Raw genomic sequence first — 21,561 nt, 5'->3', positions numbered from 1 at the left:
GTCATGTGGTATGGTGAATAATCATTCATAGTGAATAATCATTCATAGACAACCAGCACTAACATTTTAATTAGCGCCATCTGACTGTTTTCAATTGGATTTACTTGATCCAATTGGATTTAGCTAGAGAAGCCAGCATGAACAGAAAGAGGGCAGAGTGGTAAAAATTAATCATCCAGCATGTATCTTTGTTATGACAACCTATCGGTCCTTCGAAGAAACAAAAATAAAATATAGGAATTTCGTTGCGGTTGTTTGCGGTATTATTTTTAACTTTTCCACCCAAGACGGTGTTTGAGGTAGTTTAATTGCCAATCTTTGCCATAGAAAAAATAGATATAAATACTAAAAATTTCTATAGAAATTCTGCAAAAAAATCTTATTAGTTAAAATGTTGTAAAAATTTTAGAGTAAGAATGAGAAATATATTTTCCGCGTGGTGAAAATGAAGGTACAGCGATGCGGACCGGGCTCAGCTATTTATATACATAAAAATGAATTTTTGTTTGTTTGTTTGTCCCATATAGGCTCAAAAACGGATGAACCTATATTCTTGAAATATTCACATATGCTGCATTATGGACCCGTGGTGAAAATATGGTACGTATCTTTTTTTATGTGACCGCTTTGGGCATTAAGGGTATCAAATGAAAGGTATTTAAAAGTAAAGTACAAATCTGACATACAAATTTATTTCTTGGGGTCTGGCCTCCCCACCCCCGAAACCCCCCCCCCCATGGACATGTTTACCGATTGGGTCAAATATGGGTATCAAACCAATGTTATTTAAGAGGAGAGTACGAACTTGATATACAAATTTCGCCAAAGTATTCGGGGGTCCCCCACCCCCAAAAAACACCCCAACAGAATTCTTTCACCGCATTGGGCAATACGGGTATCAAATGAAAGGTATTTAAAAGTAGAGTACAAATCTGACATAAAAATTTATTCCTTGGTGTCTGAGGCGCCTCTCCCAAAACCCCTCAACAGGTCTTATTTAACGATTGGGACAATATGGGTATCAAACGAACATATGTTATAAGAATTAAGTCCAAGGTGTTCACGTGGCCTCCCCAACCCCCAAAACGGGCGTAAATGGCCAATGTCACAAAAGTTGACTACGAATCTGGTATACAAATTTAGGAGAGAGTCTGGGAACAGCCCACCCACTAAATACTCTTCAGTAGGACGTAAAGTTCGATCGAGATAACATGTCAATTAAAAGAAAGGTCTATGATAGAGTTTCGAATCTAATGTTGGTATAAGGATTCAAGTATCTGGGTCACATCCTACCGTTCCGCATAAAAGACTCAAATGAATTAGCGTTTGATTCTTATCGTTGGGGGGACCGAACCTCTCCTCCTAATAAATACAATGCCAAACTGTCATGTAGGATGACCGAGAATATATTGTACTCAAATAAAAGGGCGCATCAGAGGGCAATCCCCCTTCCCCTATCCTACCCAAAAAAAGGAATTAAAAATAATATATGAAGGCCGATCAGGATAGAATAGGACAGAAATAAAAGGTCTTTGGTAGTAGAGTACACTCTTTAACCTCAATTTAGAATAGCTTTGAAATATAGTATGGTAGCTTTGAAATATGATTTCGAATGTAGTTAACTAAAACAAAAAGAAAAAAATTTGTGTGGATCTGAATTTCTGGGGCTTAAACAAAATCGTGTTTATATTAATGTAGGGCCTGTCCCCTAAACTCCCTTCAAAACGGTCATATTTTTCTACTATGGCAATAAGGGGCTCAAATAATAGGTATTTCATAGGAGAAAACGAATTTGATATCCAATTTTTAGGCCAAGTGTTTGGAGTTGGTCTTAACCCATAAACTCCCTCCAAACCTGTTGCAATTGCGGTTCAAATACAAGGAATTTAACAATATAGCACGATGCTGATATTTTTTAGAGATAAGTGCATTGATAGCCTCCCCACCCTACATAACCCTCAAACTGGACATATTTGTGGATTATGGCAAAAAGGGCTCAAATCTGATATCTGTTTTATGGTCAAGTGTTTCAGGGACAACTCATATCAACTCATATAACCCTCAAACTGGACATATTTGTGGATTATGGCAAAAAGGGGCTCAAATCTGATATCTGTTTTATGGTCAAGTGATTCAGGGACAACTCATATCATATAAACTCCCTCTGAACCACACATATTTAACGACTATAGCAATATAAAGCTCAAATGTGGTTTTTGGCAGCAGAGTATGAATCTGATATCCACTTTCGGGGCAAAGGGTTTGGCAACTTCAATCCACCACCAAAACCAAGAGAATGAAGTAGATCTAACATCAAATAGCATTACAAATTTTATTTCATTATCCTTTTTTTGTCTATAGAGGGCTACAGGGCAAAGAAATTAACAAATGCGATCCATGGTGAAGGGTATACAAGACTCGCCCCGGCCAAACTAAAACACTTTTACTAGTTATACCCTCCACCATAAGATGGGGGGTATACTAATTTCGTCATTCTGTTTGTAACTACTCGAAATATTCGTTTGAGACCCCATAAAGTATATATATTCTTGATCGTCGTGACATTTTATGTCGATCTAGCCATGTCCGTCCGTCCGTCCGTCTGTCCGTCCGTCTGTCTGTCAAAAGCACGCTAACTTCTGAATGAGTAAAGCTAGCCGCTTGAAATTTTGCACTAATACTTCTTATAAGTGTAGGTCGGTTGGTATTGTAAATGGGCCATATCGGTCCATGTTTTGATATAGCTGCCATATAAACCGATCTTGGGTCTTGACTTCTTGAGCCTCTAGAGTGCGCAATTCTTACTCGATTGGAATGAAATTTTGCACGACGTGTTTTGCTATGATATCCAACAACTGTGCCAAGTATGGATCAAATCGGTTCATAACCTGATATAGCTGCCTTATAAACCGATCTTGGGTCTTGACTTCTTGAGTCTATAGCGTGCGCAATTCTTATCCGATCTGAATGAAATTTTGCACGACGTGTTTTCTTATGATATCCAACAACTGTGCCAAGTATGGTTCAAATCGGCCCGTAACCTGATATAGCTGCCATATAAACAGATCTGGGCATATGACTTCTTGAGCTTCTAGAGGGCGCAATTCCTATCCGATTTGGCTGAAATTTTGCATGACGTATTTTATTTTTACTTTCAACAACTGTGTCAAATAAGGTTCAAATCGGTTCATAACCTGATATAGCTGCCATATAAACCGATCTGGGATCTTGACCCCTAGAGGTCGCAATTATTATCCGATATGCCTGAAATTTTGTACGATGGATCCTCTCATGACCATCAACAAACGTGTTTATTATGGTCTGAATCGGTCTATAGCCCGATACAGATCCCATATAAATGGTTCTCTCTATTTTACTTCGTGAGCCCCAATGGGCGCAATTCTTATACGAATTGGCTGAAATTTTACACAGGTCTCCAACATATAATATAATTGTGGTCCGAACCGGACCATATCTTGATATCGTTTTAATAGCAGAGCAACTCTTTTCTTATATCCTTTTTTGCCTAAGAAGAGATGCCGGGAAAAGAACTCGACAAATGCGATCCATGGTGGAGGGTATATAAGATTCGGCCCGGCCGAACTTAGCACGCTTTTACTTGTTTTTCTCTCGTTATACCCTACACACTACTGTGATACAGGGTATTATAACTTAGTGCCATTGGCAAATTTTGCCCATGAACATTCCACAAAGGTACAGGGATGAACATCTCACATATCAATAAGTGCAGTCTGATTCGAGTTAAAGCTCCATGATAAGGGGCCTCCGAAGCCGAGCCCAACCGGCATGTCGCCGTGGGACACCTCTTTGGAGAAAATTTTCTACATGACATAGTATCTCACAAATGTTGGCGGAATAAGGAGGGGAAAAACACCGCTGAAGATTTTTTCTCGCCAGAATTCGAACCCAGACGTTCAGCGTCATAGGCGGACATGCTGACCTCTTAGTGCATTTGTTTGTAACACCCAGAAGAAAGAGAGCTAGGCACATTAATAAGTATACCGATCGACTCTGAATCGATTAAGCTATGTCCTTCTGTCTGTCGCACCTTTCATTCGATGATGTGTTTTTCGGCCTAGAGATGTAGCCTATTGAAAAAATTGGTTCTATAGCTTCCATAAAAGTTCTCCCGATTAGGACTAATATTGCAATAACATTGTCGTTTGTAAACCTATTCACGCGAAATTTGAAGAATTTTGAAAGAAAGAATTTTTTTATAGCTCTCGACGTTACTGATGAATTTAATAGGAATCAACTCCGATTTAGATATATCTCTCGTATATATATATATCGTCAGATTTTCACTTCAAGAGCAACTGTTAGTAGAATTTTTTGTCAATGTTCCTAAAATCTTACATAACGCTGTCCTCCACGACTGCCACAATATCCAAGGAGTTTGAGCAAAATCTGTTCAGGTTAAGATATAGCTCCCTAATAGAGGGTGAGTTTTTTAGCCTGACTTTTTAGTTATTATATTTGAATTTTATTTTCAAAATGCGTGCTCTCTTACGAAAGTTCACGAAGTTCATTTTTGGCTCAATGGACACGTAAACATGCAGAATTGTCGATTTTGGAGAGAAGATCACCCAGAAGCATTGCAGGAGCTACCAATGCATCACAGTTTGGTACGGTTTATGGGCTGGTGGCATCATTGGACCGTACTTCTTCAAAGATGATGAGAATAATAACGTAACTGTGAATGGCGAGCACTATCATGAGTTGATATCCAACTTTTTTTGTCCAAAATGAAAGAGCTTAACTTGTACGACATGTTGTTTCAACAAGACGGTGCCACATGCCACACAGCACGCGTAACAATGGACTTATTGAGAGGCGAGATCGGGACCGGTCAAATGACCGCCTAGATTGTGCGATTTAACGCATTTGGACTATGTTTAGTAGGGCTATGTTAAAGCTCATGTCTATACAAACAAACCCGCTTCAAATGACGCATTGGAAGACAACATTGAAGCATTTATTCGTGCGATTCTGGCCAAAATGTTGGAAAGTGCATGCCAAAATTGGACTAAGGGGATGGACCATTTGAGACGCAGTCACGGTCAACATTTGCATGAAATAACCTTCAAACTTATTTAGATTCCATTGCGGGATATTGTGCGGCTATAGAACATTTCGTTCAGTGCTTTCTATTTAAAGAATAGCACAACAAGAAACTTTCAAAAGTAAGTCAAAATGTGTGATGTTGCTTAAAAGCAATTGACCGGCTTTCCAATTTGCCCCAATTTTCATTAGCAGCAATTTGTCAAATGGATCATGGTGCTTTACATACCAACCCAACTGGAGTAGGTTGCAAAGCACAGATACGAATTTGAACAGGACTCTTTAAGACGACTTGATTCACAAGTGCAATAGAAAACAAATAAAATCTTAATTCCCTTAGCTCATAAGAAATCACCCTTTATATGTTCGTCCGACTTTGAGTAACATTTCAATAATGGGGTCATTTGTCAACCGATCGTCACGAAAATTGGCAAACGGTATATAAATCTCTTATGACAATACACATTTTTGTTAAATTTTATCAAAATCGGTTCAGATTTCTATTTTGGTTTCATAAACATATATATACTGCCCTATTTGCACACATGTTTATTAAAATTTTGAAAACATTTGCTCGAAATTTGATACGGATTGTTCTGTAATCCATCTGTAAACCTCCACTGAAGTCCATTAAATTCGGTTCAGAATAAGATATAGCTCCCAACTTCCATTTTTAGGGCAGGTGTAGGGTATAATATAGTAGGTTCCGCCCAACTTTTGCCTTTCCTTACTTGTATTTTAAATCAAACATCTTTTGTTTTATATTGCAATAAACACATTTATTTACAGGTTTACATATATAATACACTGTCTTTTGTATAGAACACCATACAATAATCTTACATATTCAATATACCATATTTAATATTAACAATAAACAATTATTATCAAATTTTCCTTGTATGTAGTCACTTTCAAAGAATTCAGCACATTTCTCATGGTATATATTAATCGATCCTTTATACTTTTATATTATAAATGTTGTACAATGAAATATTTTCAATATGTATGCCAATCGTTTACTATAAATGCTGTTTTGATATTTCTTTTTTTTTATGATTATAGAAATAAATAATGAAAACGAATGTAAAAAGAAATCGGAATCTGGAAAATATCAGAGTAGGTTGAGCTAAATAGGTTGAAAAGAGGGTGGGAATATGAATTCTGTACGGTTTCAAGGATATATGTGCTTTTAAACCAGTATGCACCAAAGTAAGAATAACAATTAAAATGTGTAAAATTCGGCCGGGCCGAACTTTGGATACCCCTCACCTCAGGTATATATGTAAAACACCTTTCATCAAAATCCGGTGGAAAATGCATACCTTTTGCCCCATAACAGCCATATCGAAATAATTTCCGATTTGGTCCAAATACTAATTAGTATTGGGTTACCCAAAAAGTAATTGCGGATTTTTTAAAAGAAAGTAAATGCATTTTTAATAAAGCTTAGAATGAACTGTAATCAAATATACTTTTTTTACACTTTTTTTCTAAAGCAAGCTAAAAGTAACAGCTGATAACTGACAGAAGAAAGAATGCAATTACAGAGTCACAAGCTGTGAAAAAATTTCTCAACGCCGACTATATGAAAAATACGCAATTACTTTTTGGGCAACCCAATACAAATCATTGTTCAATTGTGTATAACAAAATATAGGTATTTGTAGTAGCTATATCTAAAAATAAACCGATCTTAACCATATACGACACGGATGTCGAAAAGCCTAACATAAGTCACTGAGTCAAATTTCAGTGAAATCAGATTATAAATGCGCCTTTTATGGGGCCATGACTTTAAATCGAGATATCGGTCTATATGGCAGCTATATCCAAATCTGGACCGATTTTGGCCAAATTGAAGAAGAATTTCGAAGGGCCTAACACAACTCACTGTCCCAAATTTCGGCGACATCGGACAATAAATGCGCTTTTTATGGGCCCAATACCATAAATCGAGAGATCGGTCTATATGGCAGCTTTATGCAAATCTTGATCGATATAGGCCAAATTGCAGATATTTGTCGAGGGGCTTAACTTAACTCACTGTCCCATATTTCGGCGACATCGGACAATAAATGCTCCTTTTATAGCCCAAAACCTTAAATCGAGAGATCGATCCATATGGCAGCTATATTCAAATCTGAACCAATCTAAACCAAATTGAAGAAGAATGTCGAAGGACCTAACACAACTTACTGTCCCAAATTTTGGCGACATCGGACAATAAATGCGCCTTTTATGGGCCCACAACCATAAATCGAGAGATCGGTCTACATGGCAGCTATATCCAAATCTAGACCGATCTGTGCCATATTGCAGAAGTATGTCGATAATTCACTGTCCCAAATTTCAGCAAAATTGAACAATAAATGCGCCTTTTATGGACCCAAAACCTTAAATCGAGAGATCGGTCTATATGGCAGCTGTATTCAAATCTGGACCGATCTGTGCCATATTGCAGAAGTATGTCGAAGGGCTTAACGTAACTCACTGTCCCAAATTTCAGCAAAATCGGATATTAAATGTGGCTTTTATGGGCCTAAGACCCTAAATCTGAGGATCGGTCAATATAGCAGCTATATCCAAATCTGGACCGATCTGGGCCAAATTGAAGAAGGATGTCGACTGGCCTAACACAACTCACTGTCCCAAATTGCAGCAAAATCGGATAATAAATGTGGTTTTTATGGGCCTAAACTCTTAATCGGCTTATCGATCTATATGGGGACTATATCAAGATATAGTCCGATATAGCCCATCTTTGAACTTAACCTGCTTATGGACAAAAACGAATTAGTGCAAAGTTTCAGCTCAATATCTCTTTTTTTAAAGACTGTAGCGTGATTCCAACAGACAGATGGACGGACATGGCTAGATCGTCTTAGGTTTTTAATGCTGATCAAGAATATATATACTTTATATTGTCGGAAATGGATATTTCGATGTGTTGCAAACGGAATCATAAAATGAATATACCCCCATCCTACGGTGGTGGGTATAAAAAGTAGTAAGAGGTCTGATCAAAAAATAACCATTATATTAAATTTTTAAAAAACTAATATCTTGTCGCCTTCAAAGTAATACTAACATCGATCTTCCGTTTGTAACTCATCGAAGTAATGATATAAGACCCAACAAGATATAGGAGGTCTAGTCCCTGGACACTCCTCCCTACCACTATTCAAAAAATGGCAAATGGGTGCACCTATTTAGGCGGAGTTTAGATTGACCCAAAAACACAAAATGGGTATACAACTTGTAGTAAAATAACCTTTGGGGGCGACTGAAATGGACACATTTATTGGTTTTCAAATGAGAGGTATTTGGAATTTCATCCAATATGCGTACAGGGCCTCCCCAATCCCTTGAAACGGGCATGTACGTCCAGTGAAACCAAATGGGTACCAAATGAAAGGTATATATATTTTTGAAAGTATATATATTTTTGATCGTCTTGACATTATCGATCGATTTTGCTCCATCCGTCCGTCTGTCGAAATCAACCTAACTTTCGAAGGAATAAATTAAGGCGCTAAAAGAACGTAGTTGAGAGCGGAACACTATGCGTTTATTTTTCCAGAGCTAAGTGTCTGGGTGGCCGGCCACCCCCCATTTTGGAAATACATATGTACTGACCATGGCAATATAGATGTAAAGTGAAATTAAGCTGGGGGTAGAGAGCGAATTTTACATCCACACTCGGCATTTGTAAGACCATCCCATTCCCAAAATTCACATGGGATTACTGGCTCAAGTAAGGCTTTCAAGAATGGAGAACATCTAACATCCGCACTTTAATGACCTAAAACCCTCAAATAAAAATCATATGGGACTCAAATAAAGGCATTTGGAAATAACATGCTGCTAGTGAAGCGACACACACCGAAAGAAAAATGGACACCATATTGTATCAATGGTATTGATAGTAAAGCAACACCGTGAGTTAGTATCAAAACAATTATGTATGGTATTTATAAAGCTTTACATGCATCAATGGCGGGCACACTTATACATGTATATACTGTTTCCAAGCCCATGGGCTTAAGAACTTGTTCACGTACACAATAGTGTGCAATAGTGTTTCAGTATTTGCCCACCACTGCTTTACATCATACGGTATGGTTTTGGAATTGCTTTACTCTAAATACCGTTAGTATCAATTTTTCGTTTGGTGTACACAGGTTACTTTTGCAGGATGGTATTTCACCAAAAACTGTTCGTAGCCACCCAAAAATATAATGAAACAAGTTAAAAGGCATTGAGTTCGGCCCGGCCTTATAAACCGATCTCCCGATTTGACTTCTTGAGCCCTTACAGGCCGCAATTTTTGTCCGATTTAACTGAAATTTTGCACATCGTGTTCTTGTATAACTTTTAACAACTGTGCCATGTACGGTCCAAATCGGTTTTTAACCTGATATAGCTCCCATATAACCCGTTCTGCCGCAACAAGCCTCAATTTTTCTCCGATTTGGCTGAAATTTTTAAAATGACTTCCTTTATGACTTCCAATAACTGTGCCAAGTACAGTCCAAATTGGTATAGCTCCCATATAAACCGGTCTCTCGATTACGATTGTTCGGTTCCTAGAAGCATTAATTTTTGGTGGTTTGAGAGAAGTTTGGTATGTAGAATAAAATTACGCCATTAATCTAAATTTATTTTGTATAAATTTTTTACAGAATCCATTGTGGTGGATTCCCTAGATTTCGACCGTCCTAACTTAGCACGATTTTACTTGTTCATTACTAAACAAAACCTTTTTCTATTTTTTTCCAAAGTCGAGATGGTTTTTAGCCCAAAGGCGCATATTAACCTTATAAAGACTATGTAGGACAACCCATAGAAAAATGTTATCCGAAGATTTTAAAACTGGTTTGTCGAGTCTGGCAGTGACTGGGAGGGTAAATGCGAATAGTGCCCATGAACTTTCCATTAAATAACAGGGCCAAACTTCCCACATATCAAGTTTAAACTTCATGATAAGGGACCTCCATTTATAGCCGAGTCCAATCGAAGTTTTTACATGACAAAGTACCACACAAATTTAGCAGCATAAGGAGGGGATAACCACCGCCGAAAAATCTTTTCTGATGTTGTTGCCAGGATTCGAACCCAGGCTTTCAGCGTCATAGGCGGACATGTAAACCTTTGCGCTACGCTGGCCTCCGACTGAAATTTAAACAAATTGTCAAAGTCATTTAAAGATTTTTCTATTTTCTTTTCAATCCCCGGATTGTAGAGCCTTTTGACTTTTATGATGTTTAAACTATTATCTTTTTGGCAACACTGGTTTGAACACCTCACGCACATTTAGTGTTTTGTTTCACTGTCAAACATCTTCAGATTGGTCTATAATTTAACCATGAATCGTCTTACAAACGAACAACGCTTGTAAATTATTGAATTTTATTATCAAAATGCGTGCTCAGCGACGAAGCTCCTTTTTGGCTCAATACGTAAATAAGCAGAATTGTCGATTTTGGAGTGAAGATCGGCCAGAGTCATTTCAAGAGCTACCAATGCATCCAGAAAAAGTCACAGTTTGGTGCGGTTTATGGGCTGGTGGCATCATTGGATCGTACTTCTTCAAAGATGATGCGACTCGTAACGTAACTGTGATTGGTGAGCGCTATCGTGAGATGATATCCAACTTTTTTTGCCCAAAATGAAAGAAGAAAGAGAGCCACATGCCACACAGCACACGTAACAATGGACTTATTAAGAGGCAAGTTCGGTGAACATTTTATTTCACGTTCGGGAGCGGTCAATTGACCGCCTAGATCGTGCGATTTAACGCCTTTACACTATTTTTTTGTGGGTCTATGTTAAAGCTCATGTCTATACAGACAAACCCGCTTCAATTGACGCATTGGAAGACAAGATTGAAGCATTTATTCGTGAGATACCGGGCGAAATGTCAAAATTGGGCTAAGGAGATGGAAAATTTGAGACGCAGTCACGGTCAACATTTGCATGAAATAATCTTCAAACATAAAATTATATGGGCTGTTCTTTCGATCAAAATAAAAATTGCATGCGTTTTTCTGAATTGTACGTGTTTTTTTTTTTTTTGAAAAACTTTCCTATACCGTTTTAAAAATCACACTTTACTTTAAAAATATAATAAAAAAACTTAATTTTATTTAGAGAAAAAAACCACACTTCTAATTTTCTTTATATGTTTTTTTGTCTATCCACGCTACTTTGTATCGGATAGAAGCTAGACATATATTTGACTTATATGGGGACACAATATAATATTGTCAGAAATCTTTAGCTGTGGGGGCTTCAAAGGTCGTACATTGGTAGGTTTTATTTATGTTGAAGAAATTGCGAAAAAATCTCTATGAAATGCATATTACTCACAAAACAATCGTGACACTCTGTCCTACTGGCTGTGTCACTTTTATATAAATTTAATATCTTGAATTTTTAATTTTTTTATGTTTTTGGATGAAGCATATTTATGTTACGCACTGTATTGAACATGTACTGTATTGAAAATAAAATCGTTTACAATAAAAAATTAATTGATTCAATCAAATTTTTAATTAAATGTGATTTTTTTGAATTACAGTGTTGGTTGAAAATTTTGCAATTTTCAATTGAAAAATTAATTAAATCAATTAATCTGAAAGAATTTTCAATCACAATCGTGATTTAAATTTCAATCACAATCGTGACTTAAATTTTTCTTAATTTTCAATTAAAAATTTATTGAATCAATCATTGAATTGAAGATTGTTTGAATTACAAATTGGTCTTAGATCTATACATTTTCTTTCATATTGTTATAGCAATGTGTTGTACAGAGCAGCCCTTGCCGATGAAGGACTACATCGGGTCAATCCGGTACGCACAATCGGCCGCCATGGGATTGATATTACTTAAGCACCATGGAATTGATTTTACTTTAGCATATCGTCCCCTAAAATATAACTGGAAGGGGATTTCAAAGGCCATACTCCCCAAATTTCGGCAAATTTATAGCTATTCTATTCCGAATTGGATTTAAAAAAAATGGTTGCCAAAAATATTTGATCATTTTTTTATTTTAGTTGAAAATTTCAAAAATTTAATCTTTTTTTTTATTGAATATGCATTTTTTTAACAAATTTTTTTTTTCAATCACTCTTTCAGAAAGGGTGATTGATATTATAATTGTCGTGATTGACGCAGATTTAATTAGAAAATTAATTGGATCAATTTATTTCGTGAGCGAAACCGGTTTTAATTTTTTTCTGTTTAATAAACAATAGACCACGTGTATATCACTTGTTTTTTTTTTGGATGTTTATCAATTTTTTTAAATAATTAAATCCAAAAACACAAAACCAAGAAAATCCCGCCAAATATTGAGAAAACATTGCACAGATACATTCACAACTTTCACACAAAAGTATTAAAACTTTTAATACAATACAAACACAAGCGAATCCATGCTTATAAAGAGAAAGTAGAGAATACAAAAACTAAGCTGGAGAACCACTGACCCAAGACGATTTCATACAATACCTCGACAGTGAGCTTACTCTCTACAACAGCAAAGTTAGCAAGAGCAAAACAACACACATAAAGAAATTACAAGTACTCACACAACGACAAGACAAAACACTCAACATTAGACACAACGACGAATGGTTTGTGAATAAAACAGAGGGAGAGACTCAAACCAACATGCAATGGATTCTCCCTTTAGGTCCCATACACCAATAAAAACTTTCCGCTCTTGCAAGTCATTGCAGAGGGAGAGGAATGTGTACAAACTATTGAGAATAGAGAGGAACAAGAGATGGGAAGAACCGAGCTTACTACATTCAAAGTCAAAGATGAGCATAAGAGACAAATATGTGGTGAACACAGTGTTTCAAGCAAGGAAGTATTTAAAGGAAAATTAGGACTTATTAATTTTAACGGCAGACAAAGGAGGAAATACAGTGGCTTTGTTCAAAGATGAGTACGAGAATAAAATGAAGTCAATAATACACGATATGTGCATGTATAGGCGGTTAAAGATTGACCCAACATCTAAGCTACAGACAAGAAACAACAAATTGGTGGATTATCTTTACAACTTGAACCTCATAAATATCCAGGAAAAGAATAAATTGACCAGCAGGACCGCATTGCCCTTCGAATATATGGACTCCCAAAGATCAATAAAGAGGGTACACCGTTGAGACCAATATGCTCATCAATAAACGCACAGTCATTTCATCTATGTAAGTACATAGTGAATATTCTGAAAAATATCACAAAGAATTCCAAATATAATGTTAAAGACGCTGTGGATTTAACAGATAAGAAATATGACCATAGACAATGACGAAGTTTTGGTATCTTTTGACGTGGTGTCCTTGTTCCCAAGTATTCCAATCAATTTGGCACTTCGGACAATTGAGAATAAATGGGAAGAGATTGAGAAATATACCAATATACCGTGGGAAATTTTCAAATAACATTTTCAACATAACAATTTTCAAAGAAACATTCTGCATTAAGGACAGCAGTTATTTTAAATACGATGGCAAGCTGTATGAACAGCAGGAATACCAATGGGATCCCCCGCTTCTCCCATTATTGCTCACATTGTGATGGAGGAACTTCTGAATGACACATTTGACAAAATGGTGAAACCTAGGATATTGACAAAATATGTAGACGACATTTTCGCAATTGTGAAAAAATCAGACGTGGCAGATACACTAAAGACTCTGAACTCTTTCAACAAATTCATCCAATTTACATACATGGATTCTCCAAAAGATTTGACACATCAAATCTATACGACAAGGACAAATACCAAATCGCGTTGAGAACAAGTAGAACTGTGAACGAATAATTCAGCAAGACAAAATGTAAAATTAAAAATGAGAAAAAATCAAACGTGGTATATACAATTAAAGGTAATGGCGACAAGTTCAATATATGCCCGATGGCATATATTGACACTACCTTGACGAAACTAAAAACTAGCTTATCTGCACATAATTCTGACTAGAAAGCCATAGATAAACCAATCGAGCAAAAAACTGCTTTAGCAGCACACTGTGCATTGACTAGTCATAAGCCAAACTTCAATGACGTGGGCATCTTGGCTCAAGAGAACAACTACAGACAAAGATTCACTCTCGACGAGAGAATGAATTTCAAAAAAGACTTAGAAAGCTGTACGAAGGCATATCGCCACACAGTCAACAAGCACAGCAGAAGAGAACATTCAGTTTCCAACAGAAATATTTCGTGTAACAACTCATTAAATGTAATAGTTAATCAAAGATTCTTATTGTATTTCTGTTTTTATTGTGTGATTCGCTTTTACTAAAGTTTGCGTTTTTTTGTTTTTTGTTTTAATCCATCTTGCCCTGAAAATGGTAGATGGAGTCTAACATTGGAATGAAATAAAAGAAAAAACATTAAATATTTATATTTTAATGGACCTATAGCCGATACAATACAACAAAATTGAAGTATAAATATATAAACAAAAAAATTTAATGAAACTCAGTATTGTGTTTTTGTTTTAGAGTGATGTATAAAATATAAAATTTATTTTATAAAACATTTTTTAAATAGATATATATGTTTTACAAAATATATTCAATGTGATGTGTAAATAATAATAATAGACATAAAAAACAAAATATTTGCTTGTTGTAAACCAAATGTAGAACTTTTTATTTTGTTTTTCTTACTGTCTTATAAACTAAAATGATAAAAAAAAATAAATTAATATATTGTGTATGTTGAACAACTAATTTGAAATAAAATTTTTTTTAACAGAAATTATTTGGGAATTTGGATATAATATATGTATATGGTATCATTTTTAAATTTTTTAATAACAAATATTCTTTAAATGCTTTCTGAATAGGTGTTTACAACTTTGACAATTTGTGTGAATTAATTTGTATTTATAATTAACATATATGAATGTGCATGATTTTTCCATAGGTATATGTTTTCAAAAATTTTAACACAAAACATGTTAAATAAATTATTTGATATTGCTTGTTTGTTTTTTTTTGAAAAATATGGTAACAATGCTGTTTTGCGCTTTAAATTTGCTTATAAGATTTAAAAAGAAAATTGTTTCAACAAATTATTTTATTAAAATGAAACATTTTAAAAAATGATGGAAAACAAGTTTTGTTTTGCATATGTGTGCTTTATAGTGAGGCCATTTGACTGATAAGAAAGGGAAACGGAAAATTGTTGACATTGCAGTTTTCTGGAATTTTTGCTGAAAAAAATCTAAGAAATTCCTTTATATAATTACTTTAAAACTTCCATTTACCTGGTCATTTTAAATTCTAATGTTTAAAATTTTAAAAACTTTCTTTTATGAAGCTTTTAATTGTTGCTGAACATGTCAATTAACTAATCGATAGTTTTTGAAATGAATTTTTTCCTCCCAGTTGTTCCTGGGAGCTTTTGTTCTAGAACATATCTATTCGTGCTACTTATTTTGAGTTGCTGCAGAACACGACAATAAAAATTGAATTCATTTTTTATGCAGTATTGATTGTTCTAGATCTTACCTAACATAACAATTGAAAGGTATTCAAGAGTAGATGGCATAAGCATTTAGATTCAAGTGTCTGGTGGCCGTCCCAAGAACCGAAACCCCCCAAAAGATGATATTTACTGATTTGGGGAATATGGGTATCAAATGGAAGGTATATAAGGCCGTCCGAAAATTCAAAAACCCCTATATGAATATGTTTACCGATTTGGGTAATATGGGTTTCAATCAAAATGGTATTTGCAATTAGAGTAAGAATCTGCTACGAATATTAGCGACTAAGTACCTAAGCGCCGGCCCGTACCCAAAAAACCACCAACATGAAAAGTAGACCATTCGAGACAAAATGAGAGAAATGAAAAGTCTTTAAAACCTAAAACCCGGACAACCTATAATCCTCCAAACCAATTGCCAGAATATTTTTAATGGTATTTTTCTGGCACCAAAAGTCTGGGAGCCACCCTACCCCCAAACCCAAAAAACCAAATCCAAACGGATAAGTAGAACTATTGGGACAATATAGGATTCAGATAAACGATATTTGAGAGTAGAATAGGAATTTTATACTATATAAGTAATAAGTATCTGTGGATTTGCCCAAAATATGGGACTCAAACAAAAGGTTTTTGAGAGTAAAGTACATATCTTACACATTCATATCGAACGAAATTTTATCTCGTATTCAATTAATGATATACGACTTTTATTCTCATTTTAATGTCAAAATTGTTATGTATATATTATAATTGATATAAACTTTCATGTTGTTAAATTTCCAAAATTCTCGTCCAATAAAGAATTTAAAGGATTTCACTTCTTAGGTAATTCAACCCTTGGTATTAGAGAATAGGTGTCTGCCTTATTTCGAAATATCAACCAATCGGACATTTAGGCCAATCGGGACAATATCGTACTTCAAAGAAAAGTCTGTGGGAGAAGAGTATGAATTGAATATCCCAATTTGGAATGAGTGTGCCCAAGCCTAAAGAATGCCCTGAATCGACATATTGGACTATGGGGACAAAATAGGGCTCCAATAGCAGTTCTGTGAAGGTATTGACAAATCTGGCGTCCTGAATTGGGGTATAACGGAACCTAGGGTTAACTGTGCCTCTTTCACAATGTTTTATGCGATGGGGTACCTTTGTTACGTGATTTTGAAAGTTGATAACAAATTAAATAATGTGAATCAGTGAATGACCCATGGCGCTGATAACTTTATTCCCTGTCCACCAGCTCCAAAATATTCAAAGAATAGACGTGAGTCTGAGTCAGTACGAATCTAACATCCAAACTTGGAATAAGTGTGCCCCCACCCAAAAAAAATCTCCCTTAAATGGACATACTGGCCGATCGAAATAAAATAGGATTCCAACAACAGTTCTTTGAGAGTAGTGACAAATCGGGCATCCCAAATTGGGGTATAGTGGAACCAGGAGTGGCCTGTGGTTCATTCATAATGTTGAATTCTATGCGGTACCTTTATGACATGATTTTGAAAGTAAATAAAAAATACGCTAGCTACGCATGACCCAGGGGCCTGAATGTCTTTTTTCTCTCCGAACACCTTTAACTCTTATTTTTAATGAATTAATAGAATAGTCTCCAATAACAATATCGACATATACGGAAACATTAGAATTGAAAAATTAACTCCGTAAAAATGGCTGACTTCAAGCATGTAACAATGTAAAGTTTGTATACAGGTACACTGCTGAGTTCAAATTTGGTATATATGAAAAATTTTCAGACAAAGCAACTGTGAGTTTTGTTTACATGTACGATATGAGACATAGAGAAATAGTTTGATATGTTAAAGGTGGGCAAATTTGCACAAATTGTTGCTGGAAGTCGTTCGCGAACTTTACTTGCCAGCAGGAGAGTGCGTGAGAGCTAGCAACATTTTGATATTTCGGTCATTGGGAACTTGCTGGAGGTTTTTTCTTAGCAGCAATTTGCAGCATCGAACAGATGTTTTTCTTCCTCTTGTAAAGCTGCTATTACACGATAAGTCTTTTCATATGTAATTTTATAATTAACAAATCTGAAAGTTTTACCCATCATTTGATATGTACGAAAAATTTAATTTGACAAATGTCATATGAAATGTCAAAGAAAGTGACATCTCATCTTCTTTATTACGGAAATTTTCAAAGGAACGCCTCAAAACGTGTCAATCAAAAAACAAAATTTAATCTACAGTGTATTAATTTTACATTTCCTTTCAACTACCCTAAAATCATATTATATTATAAAATTTATTTATGTGATTACAAATGTTACAAAAATTCAACTTGGATTTTTATAAGAATATCATTGACATAGTAACCTCGAAAACCCCTAAAGGTAACATGTAAAGAAATGCAATAACATCAAATGCAATGTTTCACAAAAATATTTCAGTCTTTTTCTTTTGGGGGGTTTCTACGGATTTAAAGAAATTAATATAAACGATTCATGAGGATATAGTAATTTTAGGGCTTTGATTTGAACAAACAACAATAAGCACACATACGCATAAATTGTAATTGTAGGCAAAAAAGAAATTAAAACGAGATGTTTAACAATAATTTTAAAATTATAATAAAAATATTAAACAATAAATTCTTGATTACATTACATAATATTTTTAGAATAACATTTATACACTTATTAATATATGAAATACATAATTCTAGAATGCGTTTTATTCTTTTTTGTTGTACCGCATGATGAACAGGGCGGGGGTATTTTGTAGAGAAAGAAGTACATATGGAGTTGAAAAATATTTGGTTTTTATACAACCAAAAGATGAATCTAAAGTTTATATTCATCTTTTGGTGGTATAAAAATCGATAAAAAGATAAAAACAGATAACAAGACACGAAGACAACGAGATGAGTGAATGCAAAAAGAAAGATTGATTCAGATTTCAGTAAGTGCATGTTGTACAATGGATTTATTCGGGTACATTTTGCTTCAGACAAGGTATTTTTCTTGTCGTCTGCTTTCGTAGTACCAAATTCGTACGAAGGCAACGTGGCTTATTTGACAAAAGCATGGGTAAACACACACACATAGGTTTTTTAGTTCATCTTTTAAAAATGACAGCGAGACGCTTTACTATGACTAAGTGTGCAGTGAGTTATTTCTTATATGTCACTGCAGCGGCGATGAATTCAAAATAAAAATACTATCAAGCAGTAAAGGAGAGTTGTTTTTCAAAATTATCTACCCAACAGTAACTTGTGCGTTTTACACCGTCTTCAGTGTTTCGGTCTTCAGTAAAACAGTCGCCAATGAATGCTCTTGCGCAGGCCTTTGTTACAAACAAAATTTAAATTGGTTTAGGACACAATAAAACTTAGATTTTAATGTAAAAATCAATTTATAGGTTTGTTGCAGTTTAAACAATGCGAAATTGATACAACGTATAGGGCATGGCATTTCTATATAAATACAATTTGCAAGAAATATGTAGAACAGAAAGCATCTGGTAAATTTGAAATATTCAGGGGTCCACATATAGATGCATACTACTTAATCAAAGTAGCAGACAGATTTATTCTATTCTGTTCTCTTTTTGAAGTAATGAACTCAAGTTGTTTCCAAAAGCGAAGGAAAAACGACGCCGGGAATAGGCCCGACATATGAGTAGTAGAATCATAACTTTGTTGTTGTAATTCAATGATAAATAGCCACTAAGTAACACTTCTGGTAAAAAAAGTTGTAATTTGGGAATTAATCCCCGTTCCTTAATGGAATGATCATGGGTAAATTTGCATTTGCAATTTGAGAATTCATAATTATCAGTGTTTTAGAACATAACTATTCCTACTTCTCATTTTTTTGTGTTGCTTAACATGCTCATAATAACCAGAACATACCAATGCTTACTACTTATTTTTGAGTGTCGTAGAATTTGCTCATTACTGCTAATCATTTCCCACTTTAGTGATATTCAAAGATAACATAAAGAATATGTTGTATTATTTTTTTGTTTTTCTAAATTATTTTGTGATATGTTTTGAAGTTTTAGTATATTTGTAAATTTGGCTATAATTATTCAATTTAGAAATGGCGAATGTACTTCTTTCTTATCAAGCTTTTAAGCTCAAAGGATCGTAAAGAACTTTGTATAAATCCTCTCTATTATATTTGGAAGAATTTTTTAAACAAATATAGAAGCATAGTGTCCAAATGTTGAGCAGTTTAAACTGTTTATAGCAAACATAATCTAGACTATGCTATATCCATATGTACTTCTTTGCTCTATAGAAAACCATATTTGATATTTCAAATTAAATAAAATTGAAAATGTATTCAACTTATGGTTTGTTCCAACAAATCTGAATTTTTGAATTCTCTAAGTATTAGAGAGCATTTTATACCAACTTATGCCAAAAAAAATTTCTTTTTTAGTTTTTTTTTATATTTGGTGGGGGGATATTTGGTAATAGATACCCAATAAAATTTTGTTCTAAAATTGCATCCCATTCTATCAATATATCATGCCATAACCATAGGAGAACTGCTGCCTCTCATGGTCACAACCCAATACAAACATTGGAAAAGTATGATATTATAAGCCATAAATCATATGAAAAAAGCTTAAACTAATTTAAATAAAACAATAAAAGATTTTTTGTAAAATTTTCTGAACAAGGTGTTACACAGAAGATGGTGGGGGGTAACGTAGCCAAAAACATATAACACCAAAAACGTTTGTTTCAATTATGATAACAAGTAAACTAAATTTAAGCATGTCTTTCTTGTAAACAGTTGGCTTCTATCTTTCTGTCTCTCTCTCTCTACATTGTTATCTACAAAGTCTTTAAATTCCTTCATTCAAAAAATCTGGAACTTATAGATGCTTTTTCTTTCTTAGAGAGCATTTATACTACTGGGTTGTTCATTTCGGTTACCAGCCAATTCTCGTTGAATTTCATTTAAACTTTTACCCTTGGTCTCTGGCACAAAGAAGAACACAAAGATAGCTCCAACAATGGTGATGCCAGCAAATAGCCAGAAAGTGGGGCCAGCTCCCAAGGCGCCTTTTAAATCCTCAAAGGTCTTGGTAACAATAAAGGCCAACACCCAATTCGAGGTACCGGCAATAGATCCAGCCACACCTTTAATGTCCGATGAAAATAATTCGCCCATCATCAACCATGGTACAGGTCCAAAACCAATCGAGAACATAATAATGAAGACACACAAACTGGAAACGGGTAACCAACCAAGGTTGTCCACGGAGCTAGCATCCTTCTCCTGCATGTAGAAGTAAATACCCATGGCAATGGTCGAAAGAGCCATAACACAAGCAGAGGCCAAGAGTAAGAGACGACGTCCTAGTTTATCGACAACCATAACGGAGACAAAGGTGGCGATCACTTGCATAATACCAACAACAATAGTTGAGAGATTGGCATTAATACCGGTATTGGCATCCTGTAAAAGAGAAAGAAAATAGAGAACATGATATTAAAAACAGTTATTTTTGTTGTTGTAGCAGTGTGTAGCACACTGAGGCGGCAGCCCCTGCCGATGGAGGACTCTTTCGGATCAATCCGGTACGTACAACCGGCTGATCTACATAGTATTAACTCTTTAACCAAAATGTATTGTAAAGATCAGATATTTATTTTTTTAATGAATACCTACACAACAAGATTAAATTTTATAGTTATAGTGCAGGCTGATAATAACAGTCATATATCCTTCTTAAGAAATAATAAAACAATTTTTAAAGGAATAAACATTTTCGAATATTATTAGTAATACTTTTAAATTCCATGATGTCGGATATTGTTGCTGGATAAATTTCTGCGACAACTGCCGCGAGGTTAAATTAATTTTTTCTTTGTGGAAATAGCCAAAGGCATGAAGTTACGATATAACGACTGTTAAAATTTGACATAATCAGGATGAAATACTGTCCATTGGCCATCTGCAGTATCCTGATGTAT

General features: G+C 34.9%; 1 protein-coding gene across 4 annotated transcripts in view; it reads right to left on the bottom strand.

The window, feature by feature from the left end:
• Positions 1–14,368: 14,368 nt before the first annotated feature.
• The window catches only part of LOC106087998 (facilitated trehalose transporter Tret1-2 homolog), a 146,942-nt gene continuing 139,749 nt past the window's right edge, over positions 14,369–21,561 (bottom strand). For all 4 annotated transcript variants that reach the window (XM_059361163.1, XM_013253273.2, XM_013253276.2 and 1 more), the window contains one exon: positions 14,369–21,043. In XM_059361163.1, coding sequence (XP_059217146.1) covers positions 20,477–21,043 — 567 coding nt within the window. In that variant the 3' untranslated portion in view covers positions 14,369–20,476. The remainder of the gene's footprint in view (positions 21,044–21,561) is intronic.

This window comes from Stomoxys calcitrans, chromosome 1 (genome assembly GCF_963082655.1).
Source record: "Stomoxys calcitrans chromosome 1, idStoCalc2.1, whole genome shotgun sequence".
In the NCBI taxonomy this organism is placed as follows: domain Eukaryota; kingdom Metazoa; phylum Arthropoda; class Insecta; order Diptera; family Muscidae; genus Stomoxys; species Stomoxys calcitrans.
This window is presented reverse-complemented; position numbering and strand designations above follow the sequence as displayed.